General features: G+C 41.5%; 1 protein-coding gene across 2 annotated transcripts in view; it reads right to left on the bottom strand.

Annotated features, from left to right (window-relative positions):
- Positions 1–15,560, bottom strand: part of EGFR (epidermal growth factor receptor) — a 155,216-nt gene that overhangs the window by 14,697 nt on the left and 124,959 nt on the right. For both annotated transcript variants that reach the window (XM_071736205.1, XM_071736204.1), the window contains exons 13-19: positions 14,935–15,067; positions 13,426–13,525; positions 11,447–11,604; positions 6,237–6,272; positions 4,876–5,017; positions 3,087–3,209; positions 1,750–1,848 (exon numbers count right to left, since the gene is read on the bottom strand). In XM_071736205.1, coding sequence (XP_071592306.1) covers positions 1,750–1,848; positions 3,087–3,209; positions 4,876–5,017; positions 6,237–6,272; positions 11,447–11,604; positions 13,426–13,525; positions 14,935–15,067 — 791 coding nt within the window. The remainder of the gene's footprint in view (positions 1–1,749; positions 1,849–3,086; positions 3,210–4,875; positions 5,018–6,236; positions 6,273–11,446; positions 11,605–13,425; positions 13,526–14,934; positions 15,068–15,560) is intronic.

Consider the following 15,560-nt stretch of genomic DNA (forward strand, 5'->3'; position numbering starts at 1 on the left):
ACTGCAGGCTTATTCATTAACCCTTCTTTCAGTATATGGGAATTTAATGCAGTTAAGACTGTGTTACACTTCTTATCACTGCGAAGAGGGAAATGAGGGGCAGAGCTCAGGACAGGCAGCTGAGCAGCATCTTTGCCAGCTCCTCAATACAGGGAAAGCCAGCGAAGAGTGGGACTGCAGTTTGCCTACAGGCAGGCAAGGACCAGGGACCTGGGCCACTGGGGTTGAGGATCTGGGGACAGGTTGAAAATGGGCCAGAGTTTAACTATATCAAAATCAGGATGAGTATTGCTTCATGTATGGATTCTGAGATGGACCACAGATTCTTTTGCATTGCTGCAATACATGTGTCAGATTACATGGCACAGAACACATGATCTGTCGAAGTAAAGCACTGGAGTAACACTGTTTATTCAGGGTGATTGGACAAATCCAGTGTGCTTTATTATCATCAGTAACACAGGTAGGTTTGTTCACAGCCTTTCATCCTGACACTGCTCACTATGTGATTTGGTCAGCTTGAACCATGTGACATAAGCCTGAGGTGCCATTTGCCATAAGAAGCTGGATTATTAAGTTTTTCAAAACAAATTTACTGCTAAAGTGGTTCAATTTGTACTAAAATAACAAAAATCCAGAATTTTCCCCATGGCTGAAGGACTGTAATGCAAATAAGCTGCCCCAAGCTGTAGACCTGAATGTCGCTGGTCCATTTGGGTCACAGTGGGGATGTGTACCCAGTAAATAAGCACTTGATAGATCAGTCCCTGCTAAATCTAGGCTTCCAACCTATGTTTTTGAGAGGCATACTCATGCATGTATACCAATGGAAAGCTTAAAGACTTCATCTGTACTAAATACACTGTGCTGCTTGGGGAGTCCCTGGGCTGACTGGTCCTCCAGAGTGATTCAATAGGCTCAAAATGCTGAAGAGGACATACACAAATGTGGGTTTTGTTGCTGAGGACTGAACCACAGCACAGGAAAACTGAACATATACTGAACAGAGTGCTCTCCTCAGTACTCAGCATGTTCTTTGCCTTGTATATAAATACAAATCCTTCGTGCTTTGTGTTGTGTGGCTTCAGATCTAGCAAGAAAATTCTGATTTTTAGTTATTCCAAGTTCAAGGAACTTTGTATTTAGAATTCTGGCTCACTTGTTGTAAATTCATACACTCACACATCCTGAAACAATGTCTCATCGACTTTTTCTCCATTTCCTGAAGTGATGAGCTATATCCAAGGAAGAAAATAAAATTCCCAGGTCTCTTTCAGGAAGCGAGATAACTTCTTGCTGTTCATGGCAGAGAAATTGGGACAGCTGGGATATTTTTTCCTTATGGATTTATAGTTAATTTAACCCTATGTAACCAAGCAACTAGCTTATGATAATCTGCAATACCAGGATTCAAAAACCATTAGGGATGTCTATACTGGTTTTAGTTCTACTGCTATAGTGGCAATGAATCCCACAGTTTAAGTCCTGAAATGTCAGAATAAAGAAAGCAGAATTAGCTGTAAATATATGGTCTTAACCTCACCTTACCTGCTACCCCAAGAGTCTATCAGTATTTGGACTGTAAGCAAAGGCTTCATAGAAGACAAAAAAGCATTTCACATATACGGAGAAAGCAGTTTGGGGTGCAAAATATTTCTACCCACCCCAAAATCCTGAAATCCGTTTGGGCTGTTACAGAGGAAAATCCACAGACCACTGACAGCTTGACAAAAACCCCATGAAACTTACATCAAGTATTTCCTTGTTGGCTTTTGGTGATGTAGCCTCTCTCAACTCTTTAATAGCAACAGGAATTTTAACCTTCTCCCCTTCTGGGATCCAAAGTCCCTACCAAAAAGAAGCACAAAGTATTACTCAGTCTTATATCTCTCAGGTGAATTCTCACAATTATATATACATTTTACATCTTTTGAGCAGACTTAAATATTCTGACAAATGGAAATACTTGGCAGACAATAAATATATGCAAAAAACCCAAGGGCATTAACAAATTCCTGTTAATAGAATGAGTGGTATTTCTCTTTCGGTCACCTCTACCATATTTTTTTGAAAATCCACGTTCATTACTGTCCCTGTATAAATAGCCCAAGAGATGTTTAAAGAGAATTTTTTGTGGATTGAAATCCAAATAATTAGCACATCACAGCAACTGCATGTGCAAAACCTTGCCTCTTCCAATTTATAAATCATGGGATGAAAAAAAATTGGCATTTTCTCGTGAAAACAAGATGGCATCTATACTGTACAAATAATCCAGTCCTAAACATACGCAGGAAGGTTTATATCCTGCTGGTTCAGTGCTCTGCATCTGTAGTGTCAGGAGGCCACTGAGGTGGCAGGTGAATGGCATGGTACTGCAAGGACACTGCTGAAGTACTCAACAATGTAGGTGCATATTTTTGGAGGCCAATGGAATTTGTGGCCCTGAAGGTCCTAGCCATAGCCTGTTTCAGAATACAGAGCTTTATAAAGAGATATATGAATTTACAATATCTCAGTACTGCTGGCAAAGTCTGAAACACATAACCTGAATAAAAGGAGGAGCATGCAAAACTGGAAATTGGTGAAGAAGAAATGCACAGGATAAAACAAACACCAAGAGAAAAAAATACCCTGTGGACCTCCACAATTGAAGGTGTGTAGTCACTTCCACACATCTGAGTCAGTTCTAACAAAAGACTGAGTGACAATTATTGAAACAAGACTCCAGACCACACAGAAAAAATGGCTTAGCACTGAGATGACAAACGTGCATTTCTTTTTTTTTTCCTCATATTCACAACAAGGTGTATTTGGCTACGGTAGTTTTTAAGTACAGGTTTTTATTTCCCAGGTTCAACACTATGGCTTTGGCAACATCTTATACAAAACTTCCCATGTTACTCGATTCATAACTCAACTAATGATTGAGTCATATCTCTAACATTCAATATATACATACTTTAAAATGTAGTAAATAATCATAAAATCTAAGCTATGACAGCAGCTCCACATCATGCTTTGCTTGGGTGGCTTCTGCTGGAGGGAGAAAGATTAAAAGGGTAAAAGAAACATGGTGATCTTACCTTGTAAACAGTGCCAAAAGCTCCAGAGCCTAAGACTTTAACCTTTTTAAATTCTGTTTCCTTTAAAATTCTCAGATGAGCCTGGTTTGGTGCCTCCCCACTGGGTGTCAGTGGTTCAACAAGCTGGGGCAAAGAGAAGGAGATGTTAGAAGGATACACAGTCCAGGATGACAGCACTTTGGGGAAGCAAATAAATCCTTCCTTTAAAATAATGAACATTTTATTCCACGTGAAATTTATGGCAGGACAGCTCCACTAAGACTTGCAGCAATAAATACCTAGATTTGCTCCAAATTTCAGAGGTAAAGACTGCCATTTTGAAGGAGAATGAAGGAATACTACTGTTCAAATGAAGGCTTTGACTTCAAAGCCTTAAACCACATCATGAAGAACAATGTAATTACCACAGATGCTAAGAAAATATTTTTTTTTCAACCTACCAGTAAATAACAAAAATGTTTTAAAAAACAGGCAAGGACCACGTGCAACCTTTCACGTCTGCTCTTGTTTAACTGGATGCTATCAGTGGCTCCCTCAGAGTGCAGGATTTACAAGTAGCACTTGAAACTCATGAGGGTGAATCTTTACCCAATAAAAAAAATGATGTTGAATTGACTACATTTTCAAAATTTGATCTAGGCATTATTGCAAACAGCAGTAGTGCCCTCCAAAACACAGATATTTAAAAATTTTTTGATGCATAGGTCAGTTTTTCCCCTTAGTGATTTTTCCTTTTCTTTTTCTTTGAATAAGACTGTATTAAGCTAGATATAATCTAATTTCAGCAGCCTTTCTGTTGTGATAGAAATATACTGAATTTGAAGAGCCCAAAGTGTACACTATGAGCTGAGCACAACTGAACTCTACTGTCCCAACTGTAGAACATAGTTATATATAAAATATTGTTGTTAGGTACTTCATTATAAAGCAGGACAGTTGTGGTTTTTTATAGAATTTTAGCAGCTGATTCTGCAAAGCCAGCAAGCACAGAAGGAAGCTGCAACTGTGCTTTTAGCAGAACGCTAAATACAATTTCTTAATTGTTTCTTAAGATTGGACTAGAAAGAGCTAGTCATAAAAAAGCACCTTTAATCTAGGGTAATGATTTTGGCTATTTTATATGTGAGGTACCCAGAGGGTGATGCTGTAATGCACACAAAATCACACAGAAAATATCTTTTCTATTCCCAACAGGATGAACCATTCACTTTGATGGCTTTGTGGAACTTTTGTGCTAAAAACAAGCTGAAGACAAGAGAAAAACACTTCCTCAATTCCTTTCATTCCTCTCCTTTCTCTCTCATTCTTTTCTGCAGGATCAGACATGTGCCTGATATTCAACAAAATATTCAAAACTGTCCAAGCTGCCACAGCAGCCTCAAAGTCTAGAGGGAGAAATGTTCGAGGCCGAGGGTCTACACAGCACAGTGGTATGGATCAGCAAACACACTGCACCTCGCCCTAGAAATGTATCTTTTTCCAACCAGAATTTTCCAAGCAGTATCTTTTTTCCAAACCATCTCAGTGGTTTTCATTGGGATTTGGTAATGCAAGCCCCCTAAAGCTTTTGAAAATTGTATCCAGAAGGACCGAATTTGAGCTTCGGTGAGAAACTGTTAAGTGCACAGTGCCTCTTCACCAACTAGCGAGGCGGATGCCATTTTTGCCATCCCAAGGGCTTTTAGAGTGACAAGGATGAGGCAGGGTGCTTTTATTCCCTGGCAGGAGGATGCTGGCAGCCCAGACAGAGCAGCAGGGGCTGCAGCGGTGCCGGCGTCAGGGCTCTCACCTCCCGCTCCTGCAGCAGCCGGCGCAGGGTGCGCTTCCGGACGATGTGGCGCCTCCGCAAGTAAAGGCCGATGCCCAAGCCAACCACCACCAGGCAAAGGAGACCTCCGACCACGCCAGCTGCGATAGATGGGATTTTGGAGCTGCAAGACAGGAGGGGATGCAGAAAGAGAAAAAAAAAGTGCTTAGGTTTAAGATTTATTAAAGACCCCAGAGAGGTGGCGTGAGGCCTTGGGTTTTGAACAAATGCACACTCTGGACATCCGCTTGAGCTTGTTTGTCATTTCAGGTATCTCAGATATCTGCACTTTTAATTTCCCCATCCAGTAACCAGATGAAAGTCTTCCCTCTTCTTTCAAACCTGTAATTGGAGCTAATTGCCATAGCTTAAGTGAGGGGATTTCTCCTCCCTTTGACAGTCCCACCAAGAACATGAGCATCAGATCTGTGATGCCTACATATACAAGCCACAGCATGTCATGAGATACACGTAGCACGTAAAGAAAAGGAGTTATCAAGAAGGTGTATACAATTGTGATAACATCAATGAGCTATCATGAGACCATCATTTGGGGGGACATCCTATAAGAGTCACAATGAGCTGTTCAGTCCTTCTCACCAAGTGCAAACGCCTGAGGCCAGGCAATGTGTGAACTATCCACATTGTACATACAGATTTTTATTAGATCATGGGTAATTTCAAATTCAAGTTGAAAAAAAAAAAACCTGTTATGCAAGGTCTGTACTTAGAGAACCATCACAGCTCTTTTGAAGTTGCCCCAGGGATTAATATTAATTAGAGTCACTTTTTACCAGTACTTCCAGGCTGAATTTGTCTTGCCATAGCATGACTTTGTGGCCAGAAACTAAATCCATCTCTCTCAGTCAGAAAAGCCTACCACTTGTTGCATGACCGTGAGCAAGTCATGAGGCCAAACAGTGCAGTGCTAAGATCTAGTGCGAAGAATGAACCTGTGCAGAGAGCAACTGAAGATCACAGGGCTGGAAAAGACACCCTGTGTTTCTGAGATGAATGCCCTGTAATGCAGGCAAACGTATAAATCCTAGATATATCTCTCCCTCCACTAGCCCTTAATCCTTTCTTTTTCCAGTTCCTCCTTTCATTCTCTGCTAGCAGATTTCAGGTCACACTTTGACAAACAAGCTAAGCAGAACAAGGTCTTGGAGTCTTGTGCCAGTTGGGATACTTCTCAGTTCTTTAAATCATTTTTATCTGTGATTTCCCTGTACAGAGCTGAAGAATTAACTTTAGTCACAGTCTTGAAGTGTCCAGAGTGGAAATGTAAACATGAATGCATTCTTTCCAGCTCTGTCGTTAATTGTAGCAGATGAAACACTCACCCATTTGGACAGCCTTCAAGACCTGGTCCTTTGCACCTGTAAAAACAAATGAACATTACAAACATATTAGCTCTGGCATACATACTTTTACAATTCCACCTACGAAGAGTGGTAATGAAAATGATTGAAAATTTTGTGTTTCAGAGCAGTCCAAGTATTAACATTGGAATTTATAATAGTCTACACTCTATTAAATATTAGTCAATGGCCTTGCTCAAAAATCTTTTATTTAGAACCATAGTTATGCTGCATACTCAGTTTAAATAATCTTTTAAAACAACTTTCTATCCCATGGTAGAAAGGGGGAGGACATAGATAGAATGTCTCAAAATGGACCTGGATTCCCTGGCCCTGCTTGGTGACATCTGCACAGCACAGAAGCTCAGGCCTGAACATGGGGGAGGACAGAAGGAACCTCCCTCCTCTGCACAAGAGCAAAAGGCCATGTGGGAGCGTTGTAACTCAAGACATTCCTGTGTAACCCTTGAATCCTGAATTCTAGACATTCACCCTTCATATGAGCTTAAAATGCCAGTGATGAATGTTGGCAGCCAGATGCAACAAACCCAACATGGATGAAAAGAGTGTCTGCATTCACTTGATGGTCTAACAGGTGTGAGAGCCACCGTGCATTCCCTCAGCTCAGCTGGGCTACAAGATGTATGTTTTTCATGGGAATTGTGGTCTTGTGGTATCTACCATGGAAGGAGAGCATTACAGAGAGGGTTACATCACCTCTGAAAAGCAGAGTACAGCGAGGAGAAAAATCCAGTTTGTGGTATCCTCTCCCTGTGCTGACTTAAGGAAACTGCATCATCCCAAAACAGCTCCAGAGGAGGTCAAGTAGGGGGTAAGGAGTGAGCCTGTGCCAGGAGAACTGCCCTCACTGAGAGGAGGAACCAGAAAAAAGTCAGAATGGCAGGTGGACTTGCAGATCTTATCTCATAACTTGATCTAGGTCTGGGGGAGGAAGAGGTGAAGCAACTACTCATTTTATTGGCTTTTTGTTTCTTTCTTTCTTTCTTTGTTTTCATGACGCTGATCTTCCCTCTTGTGTTTGTCTTGTTTCTGGGCCAACACAGTGCTCCAAGACCCAGCATCTGGAAGGTCTTGTGAGTTCACCGGTCTCCCATGAAAGAATGTGCATCCTGGTGTCCTGGACATGCTGGAAGTGCTGTGCATACCAGTTCCCAGATCTAGGGCGCCCAGCTCTGTTAGTGTTCCTTGTCTGCCTATGGCTTGGTTTATTTGCTCAGTTGTGTAAGCAAGCACAGAGAGGCTGCATGTGCAGAGCAGAACCATCAGCTTGCTTACAGTCACAGGAGATGCATCTCACTTTGCACCAGGCTTCTCTTTGGGTGCTCAACAGAAAAGGGATCTGGCACCCACGACCTCATCCTTCTACCAGCCAGATATGTTTATGCTAATGCAACAAAGAATGTACAGCTTCTCCTGATAAAGATGTAAAACTAAAAGACGTCACATTATATCAGAATGTGACCGTAGTCCCTCAAATTATGTCTTCTCAAAAACACCAATTTGCCAGTCTACTTTATGATGGCAAGCCCTCCACGTGCTTCCTAACAGCAAAAAAAATTGAGGGGATAGTACCTATAGTCTGAGGAATGACTAACTAGTTGATTTCCTGCACCAGAAAGTAGAAGCATGAGAGGTGTAGATTTTAATCTGCCCCCTTCTTTTAAAGAACTCTTTCCCACACAAATCCATCAACATCTGGCGGGATAAAGTGAAAAGGTGTTTTGGAAGAAAAAGACAGAGCAACTTGTGCTTCTCAAATCCCATGTGATTTTCTGATTCATTTCACAAGTCAAAAGAGAAACAAAGTCTATCACAAATATCCATCTAGGACTAAATATAGCCATCTTTCTTAATGTGACATTTCATGATGGTACCTATCATAAGTAACCCAGGTTTTATGGAATCTAAACAATCACTTTTTCCATTCCTGAATCGTTTTTCTTCTGCTTACAGAAGCCAAAATGAGAAATGTGACCTTGTGTTATGAACTGCCTCAAGATGTTACAGGTATTTCAGACAGCAGCAGCAGATGTAGTCTCTGAAATATTCCTCTAGTTACAGGAAAACTAGTGCTGTGCACAGTCCCTGAAAACTACTGCATCCTGAACTCAGCATTTCATCTGTCTATAAAAATATTACTCATCCTAGTGCAGACACAGCTATTTATTTCCCAAATCCATCAAGATTTTAACAACTGTATCTTCAACTCCTAGTTCCTAATTTGATATAATACAGCCAGGATGCTATGATCTAAGGCCTTTCAGTGCAAACTTACACTAGACAGCCTAAGTTACTTCAAAGTCATAAAAGAAATGGAAAACCATGGTTTTTTTTAAAGCCTTACAAGAACTTTTCTCTGCCCTTTCTTTGTCATTGACCTTCAGAGTGTGACAAAGGGATCTCTTTTACACTGTGCTTCTGCAACCTTACCCCTTGGACTCCCTAACTGCTTTCCTACCCCTGCTAAAATCCCCTGGCATTTAGCATGACGAATGGCAAGACACACAGTGTTGGCAGTGGCTGTGAAGGCAGGACATGTCAGCCAGTTCTACTAAATATATTGGTGGCTTCTCTACTTCTTGCTCTTCTACCCCAGGTGTTCTGGCTGATTAAATTCCCATACTCTATGAGTGTGGCAAGGAAAAACCAAATCCTTCAATGCCAAGCAGATTAATCAAGCTGGTGTGTCAATAGAGGTATAAATAGGGTAGTTCCAGGGCTTTTGGGATGTCACTGTCTTTATCAGAGCATATTTTCTCAGCTGTACTAGAGACAGAGCAAGAAGGAGCTTGTGTACAAAATCCTCAAGAATTACAGGAGAAATGGGACAGAAGACATCTTTTGGGCTGAGCAAGAGCAAGCTTCCTCCATTCTGTCTTCTAATGAAGACTGAAAAACTGACTCAGCAAAGCAAGTGAGACTAGTGAGACACCTTGACAAAAACAAAACAAAAATCATGACAAAGCTCAGCCGGGAAGATAAGTCCTCATTACACTTGCAGCTTCTTCAGACAAGGAAAATAGAGACAGATCCTGGAAACCCTTACTTTCATGACTACTGAAGTCAGCACACTTAATCAAGCAGATGAGATGTTGTGGTCTCCAGCCATGAAATTGGACAGGGACAGAAATAAAGTTGTTGTTTCTTGTCATGCAGAAATTACTTACGCTGGCTTCTAAGGAAGAAAAGACTTCTTGAGACAGATGTTTTCCACCCACTACTGAACAGATCACATTCCCACTGCACAATTAGGGGAAGGCATGAAGAGAAGTGGCATTACTGATTGATTGCCTTCACGGGGACAATGCTGGGCCAGACTTGACATTCCCAGATTACACCTCTGACATTGGCTCCCTGCCTGTCAATGCCACTGGCCTCAGGTGAAAGCAAAAGTGGTAACACTACCTTCTCCTGCCTGTCTTGAGTCCTTCAGGGATACAACCTATTTCTTCTGCCACATACAGACAGCAACCTTAACAGTGCCATTGAGCACATCTGCAATATAGCTGTGGCAAACTTGGCCCAGTTCTTTCATGTAAGAGAGAAAACTGACACTACTTTTTATGTTCTACCTTAAAAACACAGGGACAAATACAGTGAGCCATAGGTTGGGTAGCCCTGGCTTTCAGAAACTTTTCCTTACTCTACCCCAAGACCTGCCAGACTTTTGCAGTATACCCATCCACTGCTGAAATCAGACAGGAAAGAAATTCCTTGATGAATTCTGCTCTGGGAACTTGCTTGTGCAGGAGGAGCCACTGCACTGCTTAGAGCTACATCCATGTCTGGAAGATGATGTTTTCCAAGTCTGCATTCATTTGAGTCCAGTGTTTGATCTTGCTACTGAGGCTGCACAATTGAAAGCCTCATTCTATTATGCTCCTTCAGTAATCAGCCATATTTCCATGTGGCCAGTTAGAAGAAGGATATTGGATCCCTGTGTCCAGCTAATATCAGTAAAGACTAATGGCTGCAGATACTGAGGTCATTAATAAAGAGCAAAGTTATTAAGATCCCTTTTCAACTGAGATAATTTCATCTCAGGAGTGTGATTGGGAAGCCTGGGTAAGCCTTGCTGTGCAACTGGAACAGAACACAGGGGAATTGATGTAAATCATGTCAAACCCCCATGGCTGTTACAGTTCCCATCTGAAAACCGGAGCACTGGATTCACAAGGCAGGATTCCTGGGAGCAATAGGAAGGGCTGTTACTCTTTATCTCCTCTTCTCCATGAATGTCTGGGCACTCTGCCCGTTAATGACCTGGCAGTTAAATTAGCTAATATACAATGGGATGATGATTAGTTTCAGTACATTATAACTTCTCTATTGCAACACATACTAAAGGCATATTAAAGAAGGATTTTGGACTAGAAAGACATGCAGGGTACAGGGCAGGAGGCTGTGAAGGACCACATGTGGGCTGTTTTTTTGCTCTGAAAGCATCACAGTCCAACAACCAAGACTCAAACCGTGAAACCTTTTACTGTGCATCCTTTGCAGGCCAGAAACCAGGAGAGGAGACAGCTGTTACTTTTTGTCATGTAGGTTAAATTCACAGCTCATTACAGTGACAGTTTAGTATGTCCCAAATGAGGACAAAAATGGTTCATACATATTTGGCTTACAATGATGTCCATAAATAAAGCCCACACTCAGGGGGCAAACAAAGTTTTAAGCTCATGCCAAGTGCTAGCATGTGGGAAGAAGTGAAGAAAGAAAATCACTGTGGTATGCCACCGGAACTGCCATTCTAGAAAACCAAAAGGTGCAGAGGAAAAATGGTCTCTGGGAGCTCAGCATCCACCAGAGGTCACTGATGTTCCTCCCAAATCCAGAGGTGGGGAAGGTGGGGAAACACCATAAGTACTTCACTGGTAGGTGAGTTCTGTACAATTCCAGGAAACTTCCTATTTAAATCTACAAACAGACCTGTTTCAAACCCCCTGAAACAATTTTCCTTTTTTTTTTTTGCTTCTGTGTAAAGTTGAAGTGCCACTGAACTATGTACAAAGTCCACTGCTCTCTGCTTACATTACCTGGGTACACCTGACCTCCCTTGCACCCTGCTACTTCTTCTTGGTGGTTTGAAATGGGACCACTGGGAAGGAGAAGAGCTCAAGATGAGCTGTTCTCCCCCCTGCTTCCATTCAGTCTAAGGTTTTACTCACCCCCGGGTACAGTTTGGATGGCAGAGCTGGCAAACAGCATTGGCATCAGCATATTTCCAGACCAGGGTGTCGTTCTCGCCCAGAACGCCTGCTGGGCAGGACTTCACGCAGTGGGGGCCGTCTATAAAATGGGCACATTTCACGCAATTGTCAGGGCCCTGAAAAGAGAAATGATTTGTTTGTAGTGCCCTTTCATCAACCTATTCAGGAGGAAATTCGGAAAATTAATCAAAATGCTTTCCACTCCTGGAAGCTTACAGCATCACCTGGTTTTATTATCTTGCTACCTGATATTCTTCCAAGTATTTTCTCTTGTAAGATGGGCTGTACAAAAGGCAGTACCTGATGTTTAAAGCTAGTATTTTCTTAAATTTCAGTGTTGCTGCTTTTCTTACCCTGTCTTTTGCCTGTCTAGAAAGTTTGTATTTTTAATTTAAAATGGGAAATAATTTAAGGACTTCTTGATATGGGGTAAGGTCAAAAGCAGAGGGCCAGGCCTGGTGCAGTCTACCATCACTTGACTTAAAGCGATGGAGCTGGCGTGCTGATGCCTCCCTGAAGTATTATTTTCATTTTTCTCAGCACAGGCTCTTTCCTCAGTTAGGGAAAAGCAGGCAACCCAAGGAGTCCATGAGTTTTTTTGTCATTTTGAAGAACACTTAGTTTGTGTTTAAAGCGATTGCCTTTAGCCATTTTTGGCAGAACTGTTTTTATTCAGATTATAACAGCACTAGGAATGCCCTAAATATTTTAAAGCAGGGAAGCCAGTAATTCTGGGTCACATTCTAGCATGAAGAAACACCAGACCACATCCATAGTGCTGGTCTCAGTGGGACTACAGTAGGACATGCTATAGGAAGATTATTTAAATTACTATAATGCCTAAGGACCACTATAATAGACAGATTAGTGGATGGAACAAGGGGACGGTCACAGCCTGAACAAGCTTATAATATTAATAACATCCTTCAGGCAAGTAGTGGTCTAAGATAGATGAGAGGATGGAAATGGTGATGGGCAAGAGTTAAACACCCAGTGGCTGTAAGTGATGGTGAGAGGTGTTTTAAGACTTGAGTTAAGGAGCACAGAGGAGGCAGAAAAATCGATTTCAATTACTCCCTCTCAAAAAAAAAACACAAAACCCCAGCAAATAATCAGAGTTTTACAAATAAGGTATGAGTTTGAGCTGATTAAAAGGAAATAGTTTTGCACTGCTGCCAAACTAGGCACTTCCTAAAACAAATATGTATTCTCAAAACTGAAGACCAACAAAATTGAGAAAGACTTGGCCTAGCCAGCAAGACTACACTGTATTGAATTTTGTAAAGGAGTTTTGTATGAATTTGGAATATTTAAAAAGTTTGAAAATACAGTAATTTTGTTTTGACCAACTTTCCTCAAACATAACTTACACCAGCAATTACTTTAATATATGTATTCACTCTAATCTATTTAGAGGAGGAAACATAGTTTTAAGTAAAAACTGCCTCCTGAATACCTTCCTGTAAATATCTCATTTTGAGCACAATTTTATCATGACTTCTTAAAACAGGCAAAAAGCTAGTGTTTATAATCCCCTATTTTTAACAGTTCTTTCCTTCTGAATAAGTAAGTTTAGTTAGTTCATGCCAGCTTAGCTGTTCAGTAACTACATGCTCCTGAAATGCTCACCAGATTGCCTTATCATCATATATATAAGCAAGCCTTAATAGTTTTTCTGCTTTAAAAAAGACAGGAAAGAAAGGCCCCACAATGTCTGCAGCTGTGGGGTGATGGGTGATAAAAAAGAGAAATAATAGCTTGGTGTTCCTTCTCCTGTTTCTACTCCCCTGTTTCCAGCACTTGCACTCTAAGCCCCCCCACCTTCACCTAATCCCACAGATTAGGGGTAAATGAGACCTCAAGATTATCTCAGCATGGGAAATACATATTAATTCACAGTCTGAGGTGCAGGTTTGCTAAGCTGAATCTGCTCTTACAGGTCCAGTGCAGGTTGCATTGTACGCAGTGGAGTTTTGCACCAGGCACTCGGGGTGGCAGGGCAGGCACTTGGAGTCCCTTTCAAACTCTCTTGGCTCCCTGGAAAACAACAAAAAAAGAGAAAAGAACTAAAAACCAGGATGATTGGTGACTGATAAATTTTACTTCTCTCTCCTTTTCCTGACTTTTTCAGTTTAAGTATATTGGGATGATGATACTGAGTCAGAAGGAGGTGGGACAGACAGTGGGACCATCCTGGTTACACTGGCAGCACTTGCTCAGCACAGACAGGGAGGGGTAAGAGAAATTTGGTTGACAGTGAAACACATGGCACTCCAGATTGCACACTAAAAATTAAGTTTATGTTCCCACTTAAGCTAATGACACAGAATATTCACAATGATTTCCAAGGGCTTTTAAATGGTAGTGATGCAAAGAGAACAACAAAAACAGTTCAAGTGATTTCAAGACTCCAAATAATAAGGAAAGTTAAATAGCAATGCACTGATGATTAAATGCATGCCCCCCCCCTAGCATACAATTAATCATTAAAATATGAAATTCGGGAACAGATGGTTTCAACAGAAATAAAGCTGTTCCACCTCAAGTGAAAGTGTTATTAATTAAATTAAATCTACCCATCATTTGACAAAAAAAAAAATAGCCCAGATTTGCCCCTCAGGGGCAGCTGCTGGAGGGAATTCAGTAATAAAAAAAGACAGCTGCTGAACTGCGAATTGCTACAGAAATAAAAACACCAGGAGCATCAGCAAACCATCAAGTACGTGCTCAACACTGATTTTAAAAAGTCACATTTGGAAAGTCTTATTAAAAAATCCCCATAATTTTCAGTGCTGGCCTTTCCCATCTACATCACCTTTTGAATGGACTGAAAATCCCAACCACAGTCCTGACACCCTGGCAGCAATACATTTTCCTCAACCTGAGTGAAGCTGAAGCAATAATATTACTTGAGATAACGGCTCCCGGTGGTTTCTGGATGAAAACACATGCTCACTGTAACTGCAAATTGTAAGGGTGAACTGCTCATTTGAGCAAATCTAAGAGTCCCTTTGCAGTAAGAAAAGTGAAGGAGTGAAGCCCTAGCTCTGGGGATGACTGAACTGTCAATGAGTGCAACTGGCTCCAACTCTAGCCCAATGTGCCTGATATGTCAGGCATAGGATGGATTTCCATTGGGGTTTTAAGGTTCTCTATTTCTTACGGGAAGGAAGCATCAAGCTCAGCCTCCTTGGGCCTCCACATAGAATCCTCAAGGGTTTTCACAGCAGTCACCATGGCAGGAGCAAAATCATAAGCAATGCTGAATGGAAAGGAAGAGGTACCCGCAACTAAGTACAGTGCTCACACTACATCTCTCCAAAGCTGATGAAATACCATGTGACCAGAGACACTATTTTTTACTTTCTTCCTATCTATACCATGTTATAAAAAACAATATCCCCAAATCATCACTTAAACCTCAAGTACCCCCCAAGATGCCCTACCCTTGCAGGATGTTGCACTGTCTCACACACTCTTTCTGGCGGTCAAAAAACCTGCAGGAGAAGCAGTGGAAGGGTCCTGGGCCCCAGCAGCCTACATCCGAGCACAGGGGGTCACAAACATGCCTGGCAGCAGCTGGGAGAGAAAGAGACACAAGAAAAAACATGAATATTAAGGCAGGAGAGAGAACAAACACAGCATTCCTAGTGACTCCATCCTGAGCACCATCTCCAAACTGTTTCAAAGTATATGTGAATTGTGCTGGAAGTGTGGAAGAGGAATCATCATTTCCAAAGACACTTCTGACCTTTCAAAATAAGAACAAGGTCCTCTGTGACAGCCCAACCATTTTATACTGAAGCCAAACTAGAACCAGGCTCCGAGAGTTGAGGCTGTTCATCCTGGAGAAAAGAACACTTTGGGGAGACAAAAAAATTGGAACAGGTTGGCCAAAGAAGCTGTGAATGCCTCATCCAAGCCCAGATTGGATGGAGCTTTGAGCAACCTGGTCTAGTGAAAGAGATGGGAACTAGATGGTATTTGAAGCTCCCTTTCAATGCAAACCGTTCTGTGATTCCATGGTCCATTTCCAAAACACAACAAATTCATATTCTGCAAAGAGAAATAG

The sequence above is a fragment of the Heliangelus exortis genome, chromosome 2 (assembly GCF_036169615.1).
Source record: "Heliangelus exortis chromosome 2, bHelExo1.hap1, whole genome shotgun sequence".
Lineage (NCBI taxonomy): Eukaryota > Metazoa > Chordata > Aves > Apodiformes > Trochilidae > Heliangelus > Heliangelus exortis.